This window comes from Gekko japonicus, unplaced genomic scaffold, assembly GCF_001447785.1.
Source record: "Gekko japonicus isolate JY-2015 unplaced genomic scaffold, Gekko_japonicus_V1.1 scaffold453, whole genome shotgun sequence".
Taxonomy (NCBI): domain Eukaryota; kingdom Metazoa; phylum Chordata; class Lepidosauria; order Squamata; family Gekkonidae; genus Gekko; species Gekko japonicus.
Genome location: NW_015168663.1, coordinates 625884 through 640856, shown reverse-complemented (window position 1 = coordinate 640856; position 14973 = coordinate 625884). Strand labels below are relative to the sequence as shown.

General features: G+C 45.0%; 1 protein-coding gene across 2 annotated transcripts in view; it reads right to left on the bottom strand.

The window, feature by feature from the left end:
* PNPLA8 (patatin like phospholipase domain containing 8) overlaps positions 1 to 14973 on the bottom strand; it is a 59722-nt gene that overhangs the window by 17432 nt on the left and 27317 nt on the right. For both annotated transcript variants that reach the window (XM_015415282.1, XM_015415281.1), the window contains exon 8: positions 5219 to 5413. In XM_015415282.1, coding sequence (XP_015270768.1) covers positions 5219 to 5413 — 195 coding nt within the window. The remainder of the gene's footprint in view (positions 1 to 5218; positions 5414 to 14973) is intronic.

Sequence of the window (14973 nt, the reverse complement as noted above, 5' to 3'; positions counted from 1 at the left end):
AAGAAATTTTTCTGCAAACTTGGAATCACCCCCCCGGGTTTGCAGAAAAATCAGAAATCTTCAAAGAAGTACACAGTGTGTGTGTTAAATTCCCCCCAAAGTAAAACAACACTCTCTGCACTGGGCCCAGTGGCAGTGGCAGCCCAGCCCAGGGAGCGCATGGAGGCTGCGCTGGACCCAAAGAGCAGCACAGACCAAGGCTCACTGCTGGGCCAAGCAATGGCCACACAGCCCGGAAGCTGCACTGGGCCCAGTGGCAGCAGTGCAGCCCAGGGAAAGCACAGGGGCTACGCTGGACTCGGTGAGAGTGGGAAGGAGATGGGATTCTTCCACGTGAATCTCATAGGCCCCCATTTGTTATCTGCTTTCTTCATTTATACCTTGCCTCTCTTTCCAAATGGGTCCTGTGACTTAGGTTAGGTTGAATGTGGCTGGCTCAAGGTCACCCAGTAAGCTTGCATGGCAGAGTGGGGATCAGAAACTGCGTTTCCAAAATCTGAACTTAAAAAAAAAAAAAAAAAAACTCTGTGGGTTAAAACACCCCAAAAGAATAGAAGAACCTGTAGCTTTCAGAAATGAAAGCCCTCAGGCGCTTTTGCTAGGCAAGCATGGAGTCTCAAGCCTTGGCAGGGAGAGCGGGGTATAAATTGAATAAAATAAATAAATAAATAAATATTTATTATTATTTTATTATTATTTTATTCAATTTATACCCCGCCCTTCCTCGCTGCGCGGGCTCAGGGCGGCTTACAAATAAAATCACATTATCAGTAAATCAAATATCAGTAAAAACCATGAGGAGGGATGAGTCCTTTCTAGTGCTGTGTTGGCCTGCAAGGGCTAGTTCATCAGGGCCAGGACCAGGTTGTTCAACAGCACACACCCCATGAAAACCAGTGTGGGGCAGTAGTTGGAGTTTCAGATTAGGGCCTGAAAAACCCAGTTTCAGAGACCCACTCTGTCATGGTGCTCACTTGATGGCCTAAACTAACCTAAATCACATTCCTAAACTAACCTAAATCACAGAACTGTTGTGAGGATTAAAGTGGAGGAGAGGAGAATGATGTGAGCTGCTCTGGACCCCATTGTGGAGAAATACAGGGTATAAATTATCTAAATAAATGGTATAGCTGAAGGTGGGAAGCAAATAAAAGGTAGGTTTGTTGGTGGCTGGGAAAGGAAGCAGGGAAAGGTGAGGATACGGGGCCTGCCAGGAGAGAAAAAGGAAACAGTGTGAGGATGGGACACAGGAGAAGACTAGGTACCCTCCACAAATCCTTGCAGGTTTCCCATCACACATCTGGGCCTCTTCCAACAAACACTGTGAAACTTGGCTAGAGTTTTCCTGGGAAAAGGTTGCCAGGTGTAGGAAGGGAAGGAAAGCTGAAGATGGGAGCAGATAAAAGTAGGTTGGCTGGTAGGTGGTAAGGAAAGAGGCCATGGGGGCTTTCAAGGTAAGAAAAAGAAGAAATTGTGGGGGAAGGAAAAATGAAATGCCCCCCACAAGTCCTTGCAGGACCCCTGCTTGTATATGTGTATCTTCCTGCATAAATGTTTAACACATCACTACAAATTAAATATTTTCTGCTAAGGAGTAAGGATATGACAGCATCTGTCACTGCTCAAGGACCCTCATTCCATTATGCCACTGAAATAATTTACATATGGGGAGAGGAGAAAAAATTAGTGCTTTTCAAAGACAATCGCTACTATGCCACTTTGCTGTGTGTTGTGGGTATGCCTGCCAACACCTCCTCAGATGAGAAAGTGATGGAGAAAGCTGGCCCCAGCCCTTGGATGCTCTAGAAGACCCACCAGACAAGGTGAGGCCTCCATCAGGTGAACACAGGGAGTCACAGACTGTAGTCAGTGTGCCATGCTTTCAGTCCTGCATCCTGGGATCAGAAGCTGAAGCAGAGGCCCTGAAGCCACCAGCCTCACCCCTGGGGTCACCAGAGAAGGCAGGCCCGGAGGGAGGTGCAGTAGTGGTGCTGCAGTGCACAACTGGCAGCCCAGCACTGGGCAACCTCTGCCTATGAGTTGGAGTCAGTGTAGAATCAGGGCTGACAGTCCTGTAGGCTGCTCAGCCATTGAAGACTTGCACCTGTCCTTGAATTACTCAAGATAAAAGCAGCCAGAAAAGAAAGGGCCAGTGTGGAAACAACTTGTCCATAACCCTTGTGAGGTTTGGATTTCTGTGTGCTTTGACCTTCTGGACCGTGACCTGGCCTGTGCTCCTTGGATCTGTCCTTCTAGTTTGATGTTTGGACTTTTGAATAGCTGTGCTTTGACCCCCGACTGTTTTTGGACTATGCCTATTGCCTCAAGTGCCTGCCTGAACCAGGACATTGTGAAATACTATTACTCAGGCTACTGCAGGTATATTTTTTTGACCAAGATCACTGCACACATGAAAGTGAACAAGGTTTTGAAAAAAGCCTATCTTCCATTGCAAACTTTCTGTTCAGATCTGGCAAGTGCTTTTAGGTCCTGCTTTTAATTGTGCCTGAAAATCAACCTGAGATGATGCCATGTATCCCCACCCCCCATTTTTTATCTGCTTGCCAATCATGCCTTGGGTCAGATTGTCCTAAGATGATTATTATGGTGGGTTGGATTCTGGTTTACCCCTTCTGATAGCTGTCTGAGGTGGCGAGAGCACTCCGTGATTGCCATAGCTCTACCAAGAAGCAGCATAGCCTCACTCTTTACACCATGCCCAATTGCTGCATGAACTCAGATTCAATTAACCAATATTGCCTCTTGGTTTGAAAATTCAACCCTAGAAGCACAAGAAAATGTAAGTTAAACCTCAAGACTAGGGGTGCACTGAACCTAAAAAATATAGGTATTTCCTGATATTCCCAAATCCCAGTATCGGTATGATATTGGGATTCTAGAAATAATCAGGATTACCAAATTTATTTGGGTCCTGTTTACCCTATGGGGACCAGAGAATGGATTTAATGGAGAAGGGATTTAACTTTAAATGCTTGCTCAGTTCACTCACTGAGCCGTGCCACTGCAGTCTCTTTAAATACCTTTTAGCTGCGCCCGAATAAAAGCGGATTAATAGCAGCTTTTATTTGGGCAGGGCTATTTCAGTAGCCGAGTACAGATCTCCAATCTGTATTCGGCTCGGTATATACTGAGTACACACCCCTACTCAAGCCTTTGCTTGCATGACATCAAAGAGGATACTGGGAGTTAGACTGTTACTAAATACCAGACTGTGAACACAACAATAGTTGCAGAAATCCCCAATACATTGAGAGTTTGCAAACACAAATTTTAAAAGCCTGAAAATTCTAAGTAATCCCATCCCAAATTCCATGTAGCTGAGTCACTTGATTTACTTTCAAGTAAACTGTTCTGAAACAATATTTCCCTAGACTGGCTCAAATGATTCCTTGGTGTCAATACAAAACTCATTGATTCAAAGATGTCCATAACTTCCACATATTTCCCACTTCAAAAAGCAACCATCCCTTCAAGAGCAACTTTTGCATTTGCACAGAGGAGGAAAAGTTGTAGAAAACCAAGAAATTTGGAAAGACAGATTCTGCAAGCAGAAACCTCTCTGTTCTTTAGATCTAGCCATGCATCTAGTTCCATTAGGATATCAGTCATCACCATAAACAATTGAGTTGATTTTACCTAATGTGCTTACTCCTTACCTTTTGTTAAATGGCCATTTAAGATTTGCCTTACAAATGTTCTGTAGAAACTAAAATTCTTCAAGTGATATGAAATGTCTATGTGGAAACGTAGAACATGAAAACAGCTTGTACATCACATTATTTATTTGTATACTTTTTTTAAGCTAGGAATTTATTTATTTTATTTTTTTGCTTGCCCTGTAGCAAATTAGAAAATCTGAAACAGTTCTAAGTCTCTCTGAATTCTGTCACACATCAAAGAACTAGCATACTTAGCAGCCTCATTAGTGAAAGGAAGAACCAAAGACAATGAATTTTTAATGCCATATATCAAAGGGCTCTTGTATCTACTAATTAGCACCAGCACACAACCTCCACTGCAGGCTCCTTGCTGTTAAGGTTTGTCAACATACTTTGAAACATGCAGAATTTTGCTAGAGATCATAACACTGTAGCTTCATTATCAGTGGGTTAATGAAATCAGAAGAGGACTATGAACATCTATGCTGTTGTACGAAACCAACTAACAAGTAATGCACTCAACTAGAAATGGCCAGTTCTCTCTGGCTTACTTTAAGGGGTGACAGCAGAAGCAAGTCCAGAGCTTCATAACATTTAAAAAGTGCAACTGAAAGTTTACAAATATGTATTTGAATTATTTGTAAGTGATAAAAGTATAGAATATAAGAAGCTCTCCTTTTCAGCAGAGATTTTATGCAAATTGTAGACTCAGCACTAAAAAATACAGGTATTAAATAGTAGGGATAAACTCCACATAACAAGTGATTTATTGTGACTAGAAAGGGCTTTGTAGCACTTGAACAAACCCAAGAAATACAGAGCCAGAATGTCCAATATATAAGTCCAAGATCTGCAGGAAGTGACCGGCTTTTGAGGAACTTCTCTGGGTACAACACAAAGCTATAATTGTGAAACTAAGACTTGCCTTAGCAGTCCTGTGGTACAAGGACCAAAGAAACTCCATTTTGAATTTTTGGTTAAGGCTGAGAAGTAATGGCTCAATAGAAGATTTCACTGCTTGCTTTTAGAATAACAAAGAGAAACTTCACCATATGGTATGTGGAGAACTCCACACCAAGTACCATAATTTAGAAAGGTTGTCTAATGGTCACAGATACATTCTATCCTTCCTTGCAAATTAGAGGAAGTTCTAGGGAGTTACCTGCATTGTCAAGCATTGATCAAAGCAGACAACACTAATGGAAGTATAGATAAATAGTTGAAAGAATACAAGAGATAAGAATTTGTGAGAATAACCATGTATGGGACAGGAAGGTATGTGGTGTTAAGCAAAGGTGTGGACGTCTGCAAATGTCCAAAAGGCTGTGCACAATTATTTAAAAGTTTGTAACTTCACTTGTTCTTTGGAATTCAGGCTTTTGAGGCTTGGGTTCCCCTTTGTTCTAATAAATTTTCCTTCTCACTTCAGAATCCTTACTGGTTGTGCTTTTGATTGGGACAAACACACCAGGCAATGGCTCATTTGGCTTACAATGCTTCAGAAATCAAAATAATGAAAAGGAAATGTTACAACTAACCTGATGAAGGTCATTGCCCAGAACATACTCTTGGAAGTAGCCCGGTGCAGCAGATGATGCTCGAATTGCTTGCCATAATTTATACTGACAACCTCCAAGATAGTGAGACTTGACTCCAGGTAGGTGATTGTAATTTCTAAATACAAAGGCTTTCAACGGTGTTCCACGGTTTACAATAGTACTTATTGCAGCTACCTAGCAACAGAGAGAACCCCCCCCCAAACTGATTAATCTGATTATTACAACTATTTTTCTATAAGTTTAATTTCATATAAACGGATTGTTTACAGTTCATTCTGATTTTATTTTCTCCTGTTGAAAACGGTAAGCTTTCTGAAGCCAATGTCTTGTTATATTTTAGCAGTTTATGAGCATTTTCAGGCTTTACAAAAATCAACCCAAGCAAACTACTTCTTTAGTATATGGGAAGATATACTGAGACAATTTCATGATGTCTAGATGTTCTTGTCCCTTGATAACCAAGGAGTGACTGAGAAATCTGTTCTCCCAATAACATTTTGAAAACAACAGTGTAGTAGAATACTGATCTAGAAGCTGTTACAGAGGTGAAGGGTTTTCAGAAAAATTTAGACACCAATACATAATTTATATTCTACGTGAGTTAATTATTCTCAAGGGAAGTTCACAAAAACTTCAAACTATTTAAACATTCTAAGTCTTCCCTCTGGTGTTCAGAAATGTTTAAAATGCTAATAGGTGCTTAAAGTATCCATTAATAATTAACAGGAAGTCAGCCGCTTAATACTCTTGCAGTACCCTGATTGCTCATGCTTGCCTGTGTATGGCTTGGTAGTTTAAGTGGTAGATCGCTGGACCTATACAAAAAAACTACATTCCTTCATAATCAGATCCTCCCCCCCATTATTATGGTAGCCATTTAAGATGGTTAGTGACAGGGTATCCTTACTAATATTCCTATACTATAAATAAGAATCCAGAGACTAATTCCATGGTTCTCGCCTTTTAAACTCATCCATGTTAAGACCAAATTTTATTCAAATTCACATGGACTTTTTAGCCACTGCATAAGCTATGCCTGCTTCACAGAAGCAGCTTGTTCTATAAAACTGAACTACAAATTGGTCCCTGGATTCACAGTTCATAACTCAGATGTTCCCAACCTTTTTGAGCCTCAGGGCCTCCTCAGAATGCTTATAGACTAGGAAAACAAGAGGAGGTAAAACCTGAGTACTGTCAGAAAGTATCCAAAACAGTGGAAGACATCTGGAAGATTTTGTTTTGTATTCTCTTTCATCTCACAGTTGGGAAGCTTTAAATAAAATGGGAGGTGGAACATTAAAATATCTACCCACAGCTGTCAAAAATTGTAAGATCTTACAACTATTCCATAGATACATGCACCTTGAATTTCTTTTAGAAAGCAATGATAAATTTGCAAACTATTCAATAGCTTTGTGTCAGAAATTCTTAGCTAGATACTAGTCTTTTGTTCTCATATGTTAGTAATATTGTAGTTGAATACGAAACCAAGTTGTTCTATAATAGGAAAAAAATTAGTAAGCAAAATGAATCTCTCCCACATTTAAACTCAGTTAAATACATTCAAGGCTAACAATGATTGCTAAAGCATGCTCATTGTTTTCTGCTGAGTTTCTTTTTTAGCCAGAAAAGATTATAATAAGCATACCAGGGCAGTGAGAGAATAACATAAAACAATAGGCATCCTTCAGGAATTAGAGTTAGGGGTGAATCACTATATCTAGTAGTAAGCTGGCTGGCCTCAGTACAGAATATCAAAGCTGCAGCACTGGGCCAACCACAGACAAGGTAGGGATTGCAACATGCTTAGGGACTCCCCAGGTGTGCAGAAAAATGACTTTAAAAACTGGCTGTAAGTAAACCACACACACACACAAACCTTCTGAGGACTAAATATGCTCTCAAATATATAAAATACTGGGGACATCAGACAGTCAGTTAAAAGAAAAATGGGGAGAGGATGAGCAGAGAGCTGCCAGTTCATATTCCCAGGAGTCTAGAGTGACTTGGATGGGGAGATCTTGGCAGGTGTGGCTGAAATTCCCAAACTGCCCTTCCCCTTGCACAATTCCTCATGGGCTCACATCTGTATAGTCCTACCATACAATATTGACCAATAAGCACAAGCACTTGACATTTCCACAACTTTTAACAGTGATGCATATAAAATGTCTAATAGCATCAAAATTACCCTTAACAAATCAGTGGATTTGTATCTGTTTGTATCTGATGTCACAGAGATGCCTGTTTGTTTGTATCTGATTTCAGAGATGCCTTCGTTCATAAAAAATACATACCTAAAATCTGTATTTATGCAACTACTGGACTGTCTGTCAGTTGTCTACTCATATAATGAACAATTATATGAAAAAATCTGTACTTTCACAACACCAAAGATTCTCATATACAAAACTGAAGCACCTCTCCATTTGTATTATTTGAGTATATGACAGACACAGAGTGGCAGCTCTGAATGGTGCAACACAACCTAATGCCACTCGGTATTTAATTAAATACTGCAAGAATCCTATCCTGACTACTGCTTGGAATGATCCTGTACATGCATTGTATTATGTCAATACAGCATTGTAGAAAGTTTGCATTCAATAAGATGAACTTTTCAGCACAGCCAATGAACAATGATCATTAAACACAATGCCATTTCTTCTACACTTATAAAAGCTTACAATAGTGAAGTACCAGGGGGAAAAGCCCATTTAATCAGAAACCTTATACGCAAAACACTAACAGCAGTTCTAATTTAGACAAAACCAATCCCAATTTGCCAATCTCTCAAAGAGGCAAATTTTACCTTGGGCAGTGGCGGCAGTGCTATATTGGAGATCTTCTCTTAAATAAAGCAGTTTGGTTACTGTTTGGTGTAGTGGTTAAGTGTGCAGACTCTAATCTGGGAGAACCGGGTTTGAGTCCCCATTCCTCCACTTGCACCTGGCTGGATGACCTTGGGCAAGCCATAGCTCTGGCACAGCTGTTCTTGAAAAAGAGCAGTTTCTGTCAGAGCTCTTTCAGCCCCACCTACCTTACAGGGTGTCTGTTGTGGGGAGGAAGGGAAAGGAGTTTGTAAGCCACTCCGAGACACCTTTGGGTAGTGAAGGGCGGGATATAAATCCAATCTCTTCTTAGGGCTTTTAAAGATTACATCTAGGAAGTTAAGGTATAAATAGATACTATATGACCTTTCATCTGATGCTAGTTGCAGAGAAGACATGTGACTACATTCTGGACCAATGTAAGTCTCTGAAATGTCTTTTCACTCCTTTTGTATATTTTCGTGTGTGTGCATGTGCACTCATGTGAGTGTGTGCACACCTGGAAGTCATGGCGACCTCTGGTGACTGACCCCTACTGGGGGCTTGGAAGATATTCAGAGAGGTGGCTAAATAAAGCCTGCTCCCACTTCCCGACTGCTGGTATTCCAAGGTCTCCCATCCAAGTACTTGCCAGAGTCGACCCTGCTTAACTTCCGAGATCTGACAAGATTGGGCTTGCCTCGGCTATCCAGGTCAGGGCTCTGAAATGCCTTCAAGGGCAAGTCTATGAAGTATACCACAGAGTCTTCACATGGAAAGAATGCAGACATGCCTGACAATGGCTAGATCCTCCTTTCTCCAAAACAAATGCAAATGGTGATTATACAGAAGCGGTACAAAATTCCTAGCAAAAGCTTACACAGGGACATAAAGAACTAAGAGTTACTTGGACTATTCTAGATTCAAGTCCACTAGCACCTTAGAAACCAACAAGATTTTTTGAGGCATAAGCTTTCAAGAGTTAAAGCTCCCTTCTTTAGAGAGCTTTGACTCCGAAAAGCTTATACTTCAAAAATCTTATTAGTCTCTAAGTATTTCTGGACTTGAATCTAGCTCTCCTACTGCAGACCAACACAGCTACCCTCCTGAAACATGACTATTCTAAGGTGCATTGTTCAGAGCAGTGGTGGGAAACTGGAGCTGGGGTGGGGTCCCCTGTCCCCACTGAATTACTGGCAACCCTTGGTTGATATTGTGGATTAATAAACTGTGTATAGTGCCACATTCCCTCTCATAGATCAGTCTTGCAGCCTGGAAGTGTTCCTGGATCCAAAAGATATTTGTCGTGGTCTGTATGCAGACCCACACATGGGTTGGGTGCCTGTGCACGACCTTGACCAGAGAACATTCCAGAGCTTGCCTCAGGAGTCTTTTTTGGTGGGCTCTCTTCCCACCCTGGGGAGCAGGCACGCACTGCGCATGCCTGGAGTGGGGGAGAGAGCCGCCTCCCACTCAGTTCTTCTTCGAGTGCCTTCGTGTTCACACCTCGCTAGCATCACTCTTTAAATTGCCTCAGCTGAGTACTTTTCTACCTAATTTCGTCTTCTTATTCTTCTCATTTTTCTTTATTCCTACTTATTCTCCTGAAAAAAAAAAAGAACTTTACTATTTTCCTCACTTTCATTTCTGTCTGCCCACCCCCCTTGGCCGGGGAGGTGTTTGTATGGGACAAACAAAATTCTTTAAGACGTGTCGCCGTTGCCCAGCCAAACTTCCTTCCAACGACGGCCACGATCTTTGTTTTGTCTGGGCGAGTCTCACCGTGTTGATTCCTGTCCACATTGTGCAAACTTTACTCATCAGGCCCATAGAAATAGGGCAGCCCGACTTAGAACATCTCTCCTCGAAGCAGCCTTGCGCCCTATGCCTTCAGTCATGTCCCAGCCTTCTGCTCCGCAAAAACACTCCGACAATGCGAAACCCCTAAAGCATAAATCTAAAAAGCATGAAGACAAACAGTCGGCTAAGTCAAAATCAAAGCCCTCAATGTCGACTTCAGCTCCGAAGCTCAATCCTGTAGTGATCTCCAGTCTCTCAACATCGACTCCAGTGTTATCTTCTGTGGCTCCGCCTTCACATAAACCTAGCCTTCAGCCTCCGACTCCGCCGCCTATCTTGTCTTCACCATCAGGGCGTATTCCACCTGGTCAGCGTTCAAAGTCGCCTGTCCAGCACTCTTCCTCTTATCGTGCCTCTCAGTCACCCTTTGGATGACAGGGAGCATTTCATGCAAAGTCGATCCAGGTCGAGGTCCCGCTATACTCGCAGACCACACCATTACCATCACTTGCCCTCTCCATCAAGATCGGCGTCTGATTATAGATCCTGGTCTCCAGGTGTCAGGCACCATAGAGTGTATTACCCTCGCTCTTACTCCAGGTTTTCTACCCCTCGCCGAGATCATTATGACCGGTTTGGACAGACTGACTGCTACGGAGGCCGGGCCGACTTCGTCCTACTCCAGGCGTTCCCACTCAGTGGCCTCAGTCCATTCCCTGGGTCTCGATCAGCCTCCAGATGTATCGATGTCAACAGATGCTCTGAAGCATTCTCCAGTAGAACCTCGGTATCATCCTCCCAGGAGCTGTGGTGGCTCAAGTGGTTAAGACGCTGAACTACAGGCTGTGGAAGGTCGGTAGTTCAACAGCTGAAGACCCGAGTTGCCGCATAATGGAGTGAGCTCCCATCTCTAGTTCCAGCTCCTGCCAGCGCAGCAGTTCAAAAGCAAGAAATTGGAGGTAGATAAATAGGTACCACTTCAGTGGGAAGGTAACAGCGTTCCGTGCGCCTTGGTCTTTAGTCATGCTGGCCACATGACCACAGAAACGTCTTCGGACAGCGCTGGCTCTTCGGCTTTGAAACGGAGATGAGCACTGCAACCCTAGAGTTGGATTCGACTAGCTTTCGAGCAAGGGAACCTTTACCTTTACTATCATCCTCCCACTGATGACCAAACGCCTATTGATGTCTCTCAACCGCTTCAATCACCTTCTCCGGACTTGGTATCTGACCATTCTGTGTCTGGTGATCTTGACCCTGATATCCTTCCTATCACGGACGAGATCGGTCGCTCGGGTTCCATCCCTCCTACAGAAGGCCCGAAAGCCTATTTGGAGCTTGTTACCCAAATGGCTACAGCTCTTCAAGTGCAGGGTTCTACTGAAACTCATTCCGGTCCATCTTTCGGTCCTCAAGGAGTCTTGGGACCATCCTGCCTCCGTCACTCCAATATCGAAACGTTATGATGGCCTTTATAAAGTTCAAGAATTTTCTGGAAAATTCTTGTTCAATCAGCCTCCATTGAACTCGATTATTGTTCGTTCCTCTTTTAAGTCTAATCAACTCGTTTGACAGTCCGCTCCTCCCAATTGTGAGGGTCGGAAGATTGATGCTATTGCCAAGAAAACTTACTCCATCACATCTATGAACGTTCTCCCTCTTCTCCCCAAGTCTGGGAGGCTTGCATCGATACATCTGCAAGCGGCCTATTTTCACATTACCATCTGCCCTCAACATCAAAAATTCCTACGCTTCGCTGTCGGAGGCGATCATTACCAATACCATGTCCTTCCATTTGGCCTGTCTACGGCCTCCAGGGTCTTTACGAAAATGATGGCAGTCGTTGCTGCCGAGCTAAACCGTCAGGGGATTGTCCTTTACCCCTACATCAACGACTGGCTTCTTGTGGCTCCTACGGAGACTCAACTTCTCCACGACGCCCACTCTACTCTTGCCCTTCTCCGGACCTTAGGTCTGTGCGTCAATCTGTCGAAGTCTGCACTCCAACCTGTACAGGTTCTCAGGGCCGGCCCCAGCTTATTGTGCACCCTAGGCGAAGATCCCTTCTGGTGCCCCCCGTGGTCAGAGCCAGTGGGGGGGTGACAGGGGGCGGGTGCAGTTTGGCACCCCTCGTCAGGGCACCCAGAGAAGAGGCTGACCAGTGGGGCGCTCACAAGCCACTGCTCCCCCAGCCCTGCTGCTCCTGCTGCAGCTGCCAGTCCCCAGCAGCGAAGAGGAGGAGGAGGAGAAGCGCTCCGCTGGGAAGCCGAGGGGGCAGGCAGGGAAAAGTTAGCTGGCCAAAGAGGCGGCGGGCAGCGGCAGTGGTCACCTGGCCATGGAAATGCAGGGCTTTGGGGGGGCTTTTGGTGAGAGGGCGGGTGCAGTTTGGCGCCCCTAAGGGCTGGTGCGCTCTAGGCGAACGCCTAGTTCGCCTAGTGAGCGAGCCGGCCCTGCAGGTTCTCCAATTCTTAGGAGCCCACCTTGATACCACCACCGAGACTGCCTTCCTGCCAGATTCCAGGGCTTCGGACATAATCACGCTGATGTCCACCTTCACTAGATGTCCCCAGCAATTGGCTCAGTCAGTCATGAGGCTCCTGGGCTACTTCACATCCACTGTCTTTGCCGTACGAAACTCCAGGCTCAGAATGCACCCCCTTCAACTCTGGTTCCTTCGTGTTTTCGATCCTCAATAGAGTTCTTGGCACACAAAGCTCTCAATCCCGGTGCCCGTACTGACCTCCCTGTCTTGGTGGTCTCTTCCACAACATCTCCTCTCCGGTATGCCCTTTCGACATCCACCTCTGGAGATTTCTTTAGCCACAGATGCATCCCTTTGGGGTTGGGGAGCCCAATGCGGGACGTTATCTGCCAGGGGAATCTGGTCTCCTCGAGAGAGTGCTCTTCACATCAACCTCCTGGAGCTTCGAGCAGTGCATCTCACCTTAAGGTCCTTCCTCCCGATCATACAAGGTAAGGTTGTCCGTGTTGCCTCGGACAATATCACAAGTGTTTTTTACATCAACAAGCAGGGCGGCACCGCTTCTCTTCACCTTTGGACAGCAACCGCCTTTGGAATTGGTGTCTTCATCATTCCATCATGCTTTCCGCTATACACATCCCTGGCATTCAGAACACAGACGGCGATCTTTTGAGCTGCTCAGTCCCACAAGACAACAAATGGTGCCTCCATCTCCGATATCTACGACCAGTCTTCCTTGAGTTCGGTCACCCGACTGTCAATGGTTTTGCCACCTTGGAGAATGCCCGCTGCCACCTCTTCTTCACCCAAGGTCTGCCGACCACTTGGTCTCTGGGGGATGTGTTCCATCACAGATGGACAGGGACCCTATTTTATTCCTCCCCCCCCCCCGTTTCCTCTCATCTCCAGGGTGCTTCAAAAGATTGTGGCCGACGCCACCTTCTGCATCCTCATCACCCCTTGGTGGCCATGCCAAGTGTGGTTCCCTCACCTCCTCTGACTCTCCAACGGACGGTTCTGTCATCTCCCTCATGTGCTAGATCTTCTGTCCAGGGATCGAGGCCAGATCCTCCACCACAACCTGACCTTCTTCAGGCTGACAGCGTGGAAGATCCTACATTAGACTTCTCACCTGAAGTGTCGAATGTGTTGCTTAACACAAGGAAACCGACTATTCGCAATACCTCTCGTCTGCAGTGGAGGAGGTTCCAATCTTACGCCTTGCAACACTCCTTCAATCCAACCCACACTTCTCTATGGGAGATCTTCTCCTACATTGTGTCCTTGAAGGAATCCAGCCTTGCATACTCTTCTCTAAGAGTACACCTGGCTGCCATCTCGGCTTATCATCCTTTAATACAGGGCTCTACTGTCTTTTCACACCGCCTGACAAAGTCTTTCCTTCAGAGGCTCCTTCATTTCTGCCGGCCTTGAAAGCCACTCGTGCCTTCCTGGAGTCTGTCCCTAGTTTTGACGCAACTCATAACTAAGCCCTTCGAGCCGATGGTTTTGATGGATCTTCGACTCCTCTCATGGAAGACGGCGTTTTAAATTGCTATTACTACGGCTCGCCGGGTAGAGGATCTTTTTGCCTTGCATACAGGTCCCCCATATAAAATTTTCCACAAGGAAAAGGTAGTTCTCTGGCCAGATCCCTCCTTTCTACCTAAAGTCATTTCTGCCTTTCATCTATCTCAGTCTTCAGTTTTACCTACTTTCTTTTCGAACCCGGCTGACGCACCTCAGAGAGCCCTGCACTGCCTCGATGTCTGGAGGACACTCTCTTTTTATTTCTATCGAACAAAGCCTTTTTGAAAGTCTCCAAGGCTTTTTGTTGCCTATGGTCCCCCGTCCAAGGGTGAACCGATCTCCTCTCAAAGAGGAGATTGGCAAACCAACCCATACACGTCTGTATCACTGCTCACTCCACAAGAGCAGTTTCGACTTCTACAGCCTTCCTAGCTGGTGTCCCGTTGGATGATGTCTGTGCTGCGGCTACGTGGTCCTCGACATCGACCTTCGTGTCCCACTAATACACTGGACGTTCGAGCTTGACGGGATGCTGCATTTGGCCAGGCGGTGCTCCGATCTCTCTTCACCTGATGCTTCTGCTGCTTCAGGAAGGACCTGTAAATTGAAATCATACTGCTATGTCCTAACCTGCTTATTGTCTCTGCCAGCTCCCTCCTCCACCTGGTTCAGCTCTTCTAATCACCCATGTGTGGGACTGCACAGAGACCATGATGAAGATAAACAGGTTGCTTACCTGTAACTGATGATGTTCGAGTGGTCATCTGTGCAGTACCACAATCCCACCCAGCCTTCCCCACTGCTGGCATCTCCTGTTCACTTACCCTGAGTTGATAGGACTTACCTGTTATGTTCTAAGGTACTGAGTGGGAGGCGGCTCTCTCCTCCGCTCCAGGCATGCGCAGTGCATGCCTGCTCCCCAGGGCGGGAAGAGAGCCCACCAAAAAAGACTCCTGAGGCAAGCTCTGGAATGTTCTCCAGTCAAGGTCGTGCACAGGCACCCATCCCATGTGTGGTACTGCACAGATGACCACTCGAAGATCATCAGTTACAGGTAAGTGACCTGTTTATTTGGCTGTTTGAAATAGAAAATTAAATACACTACAACATCA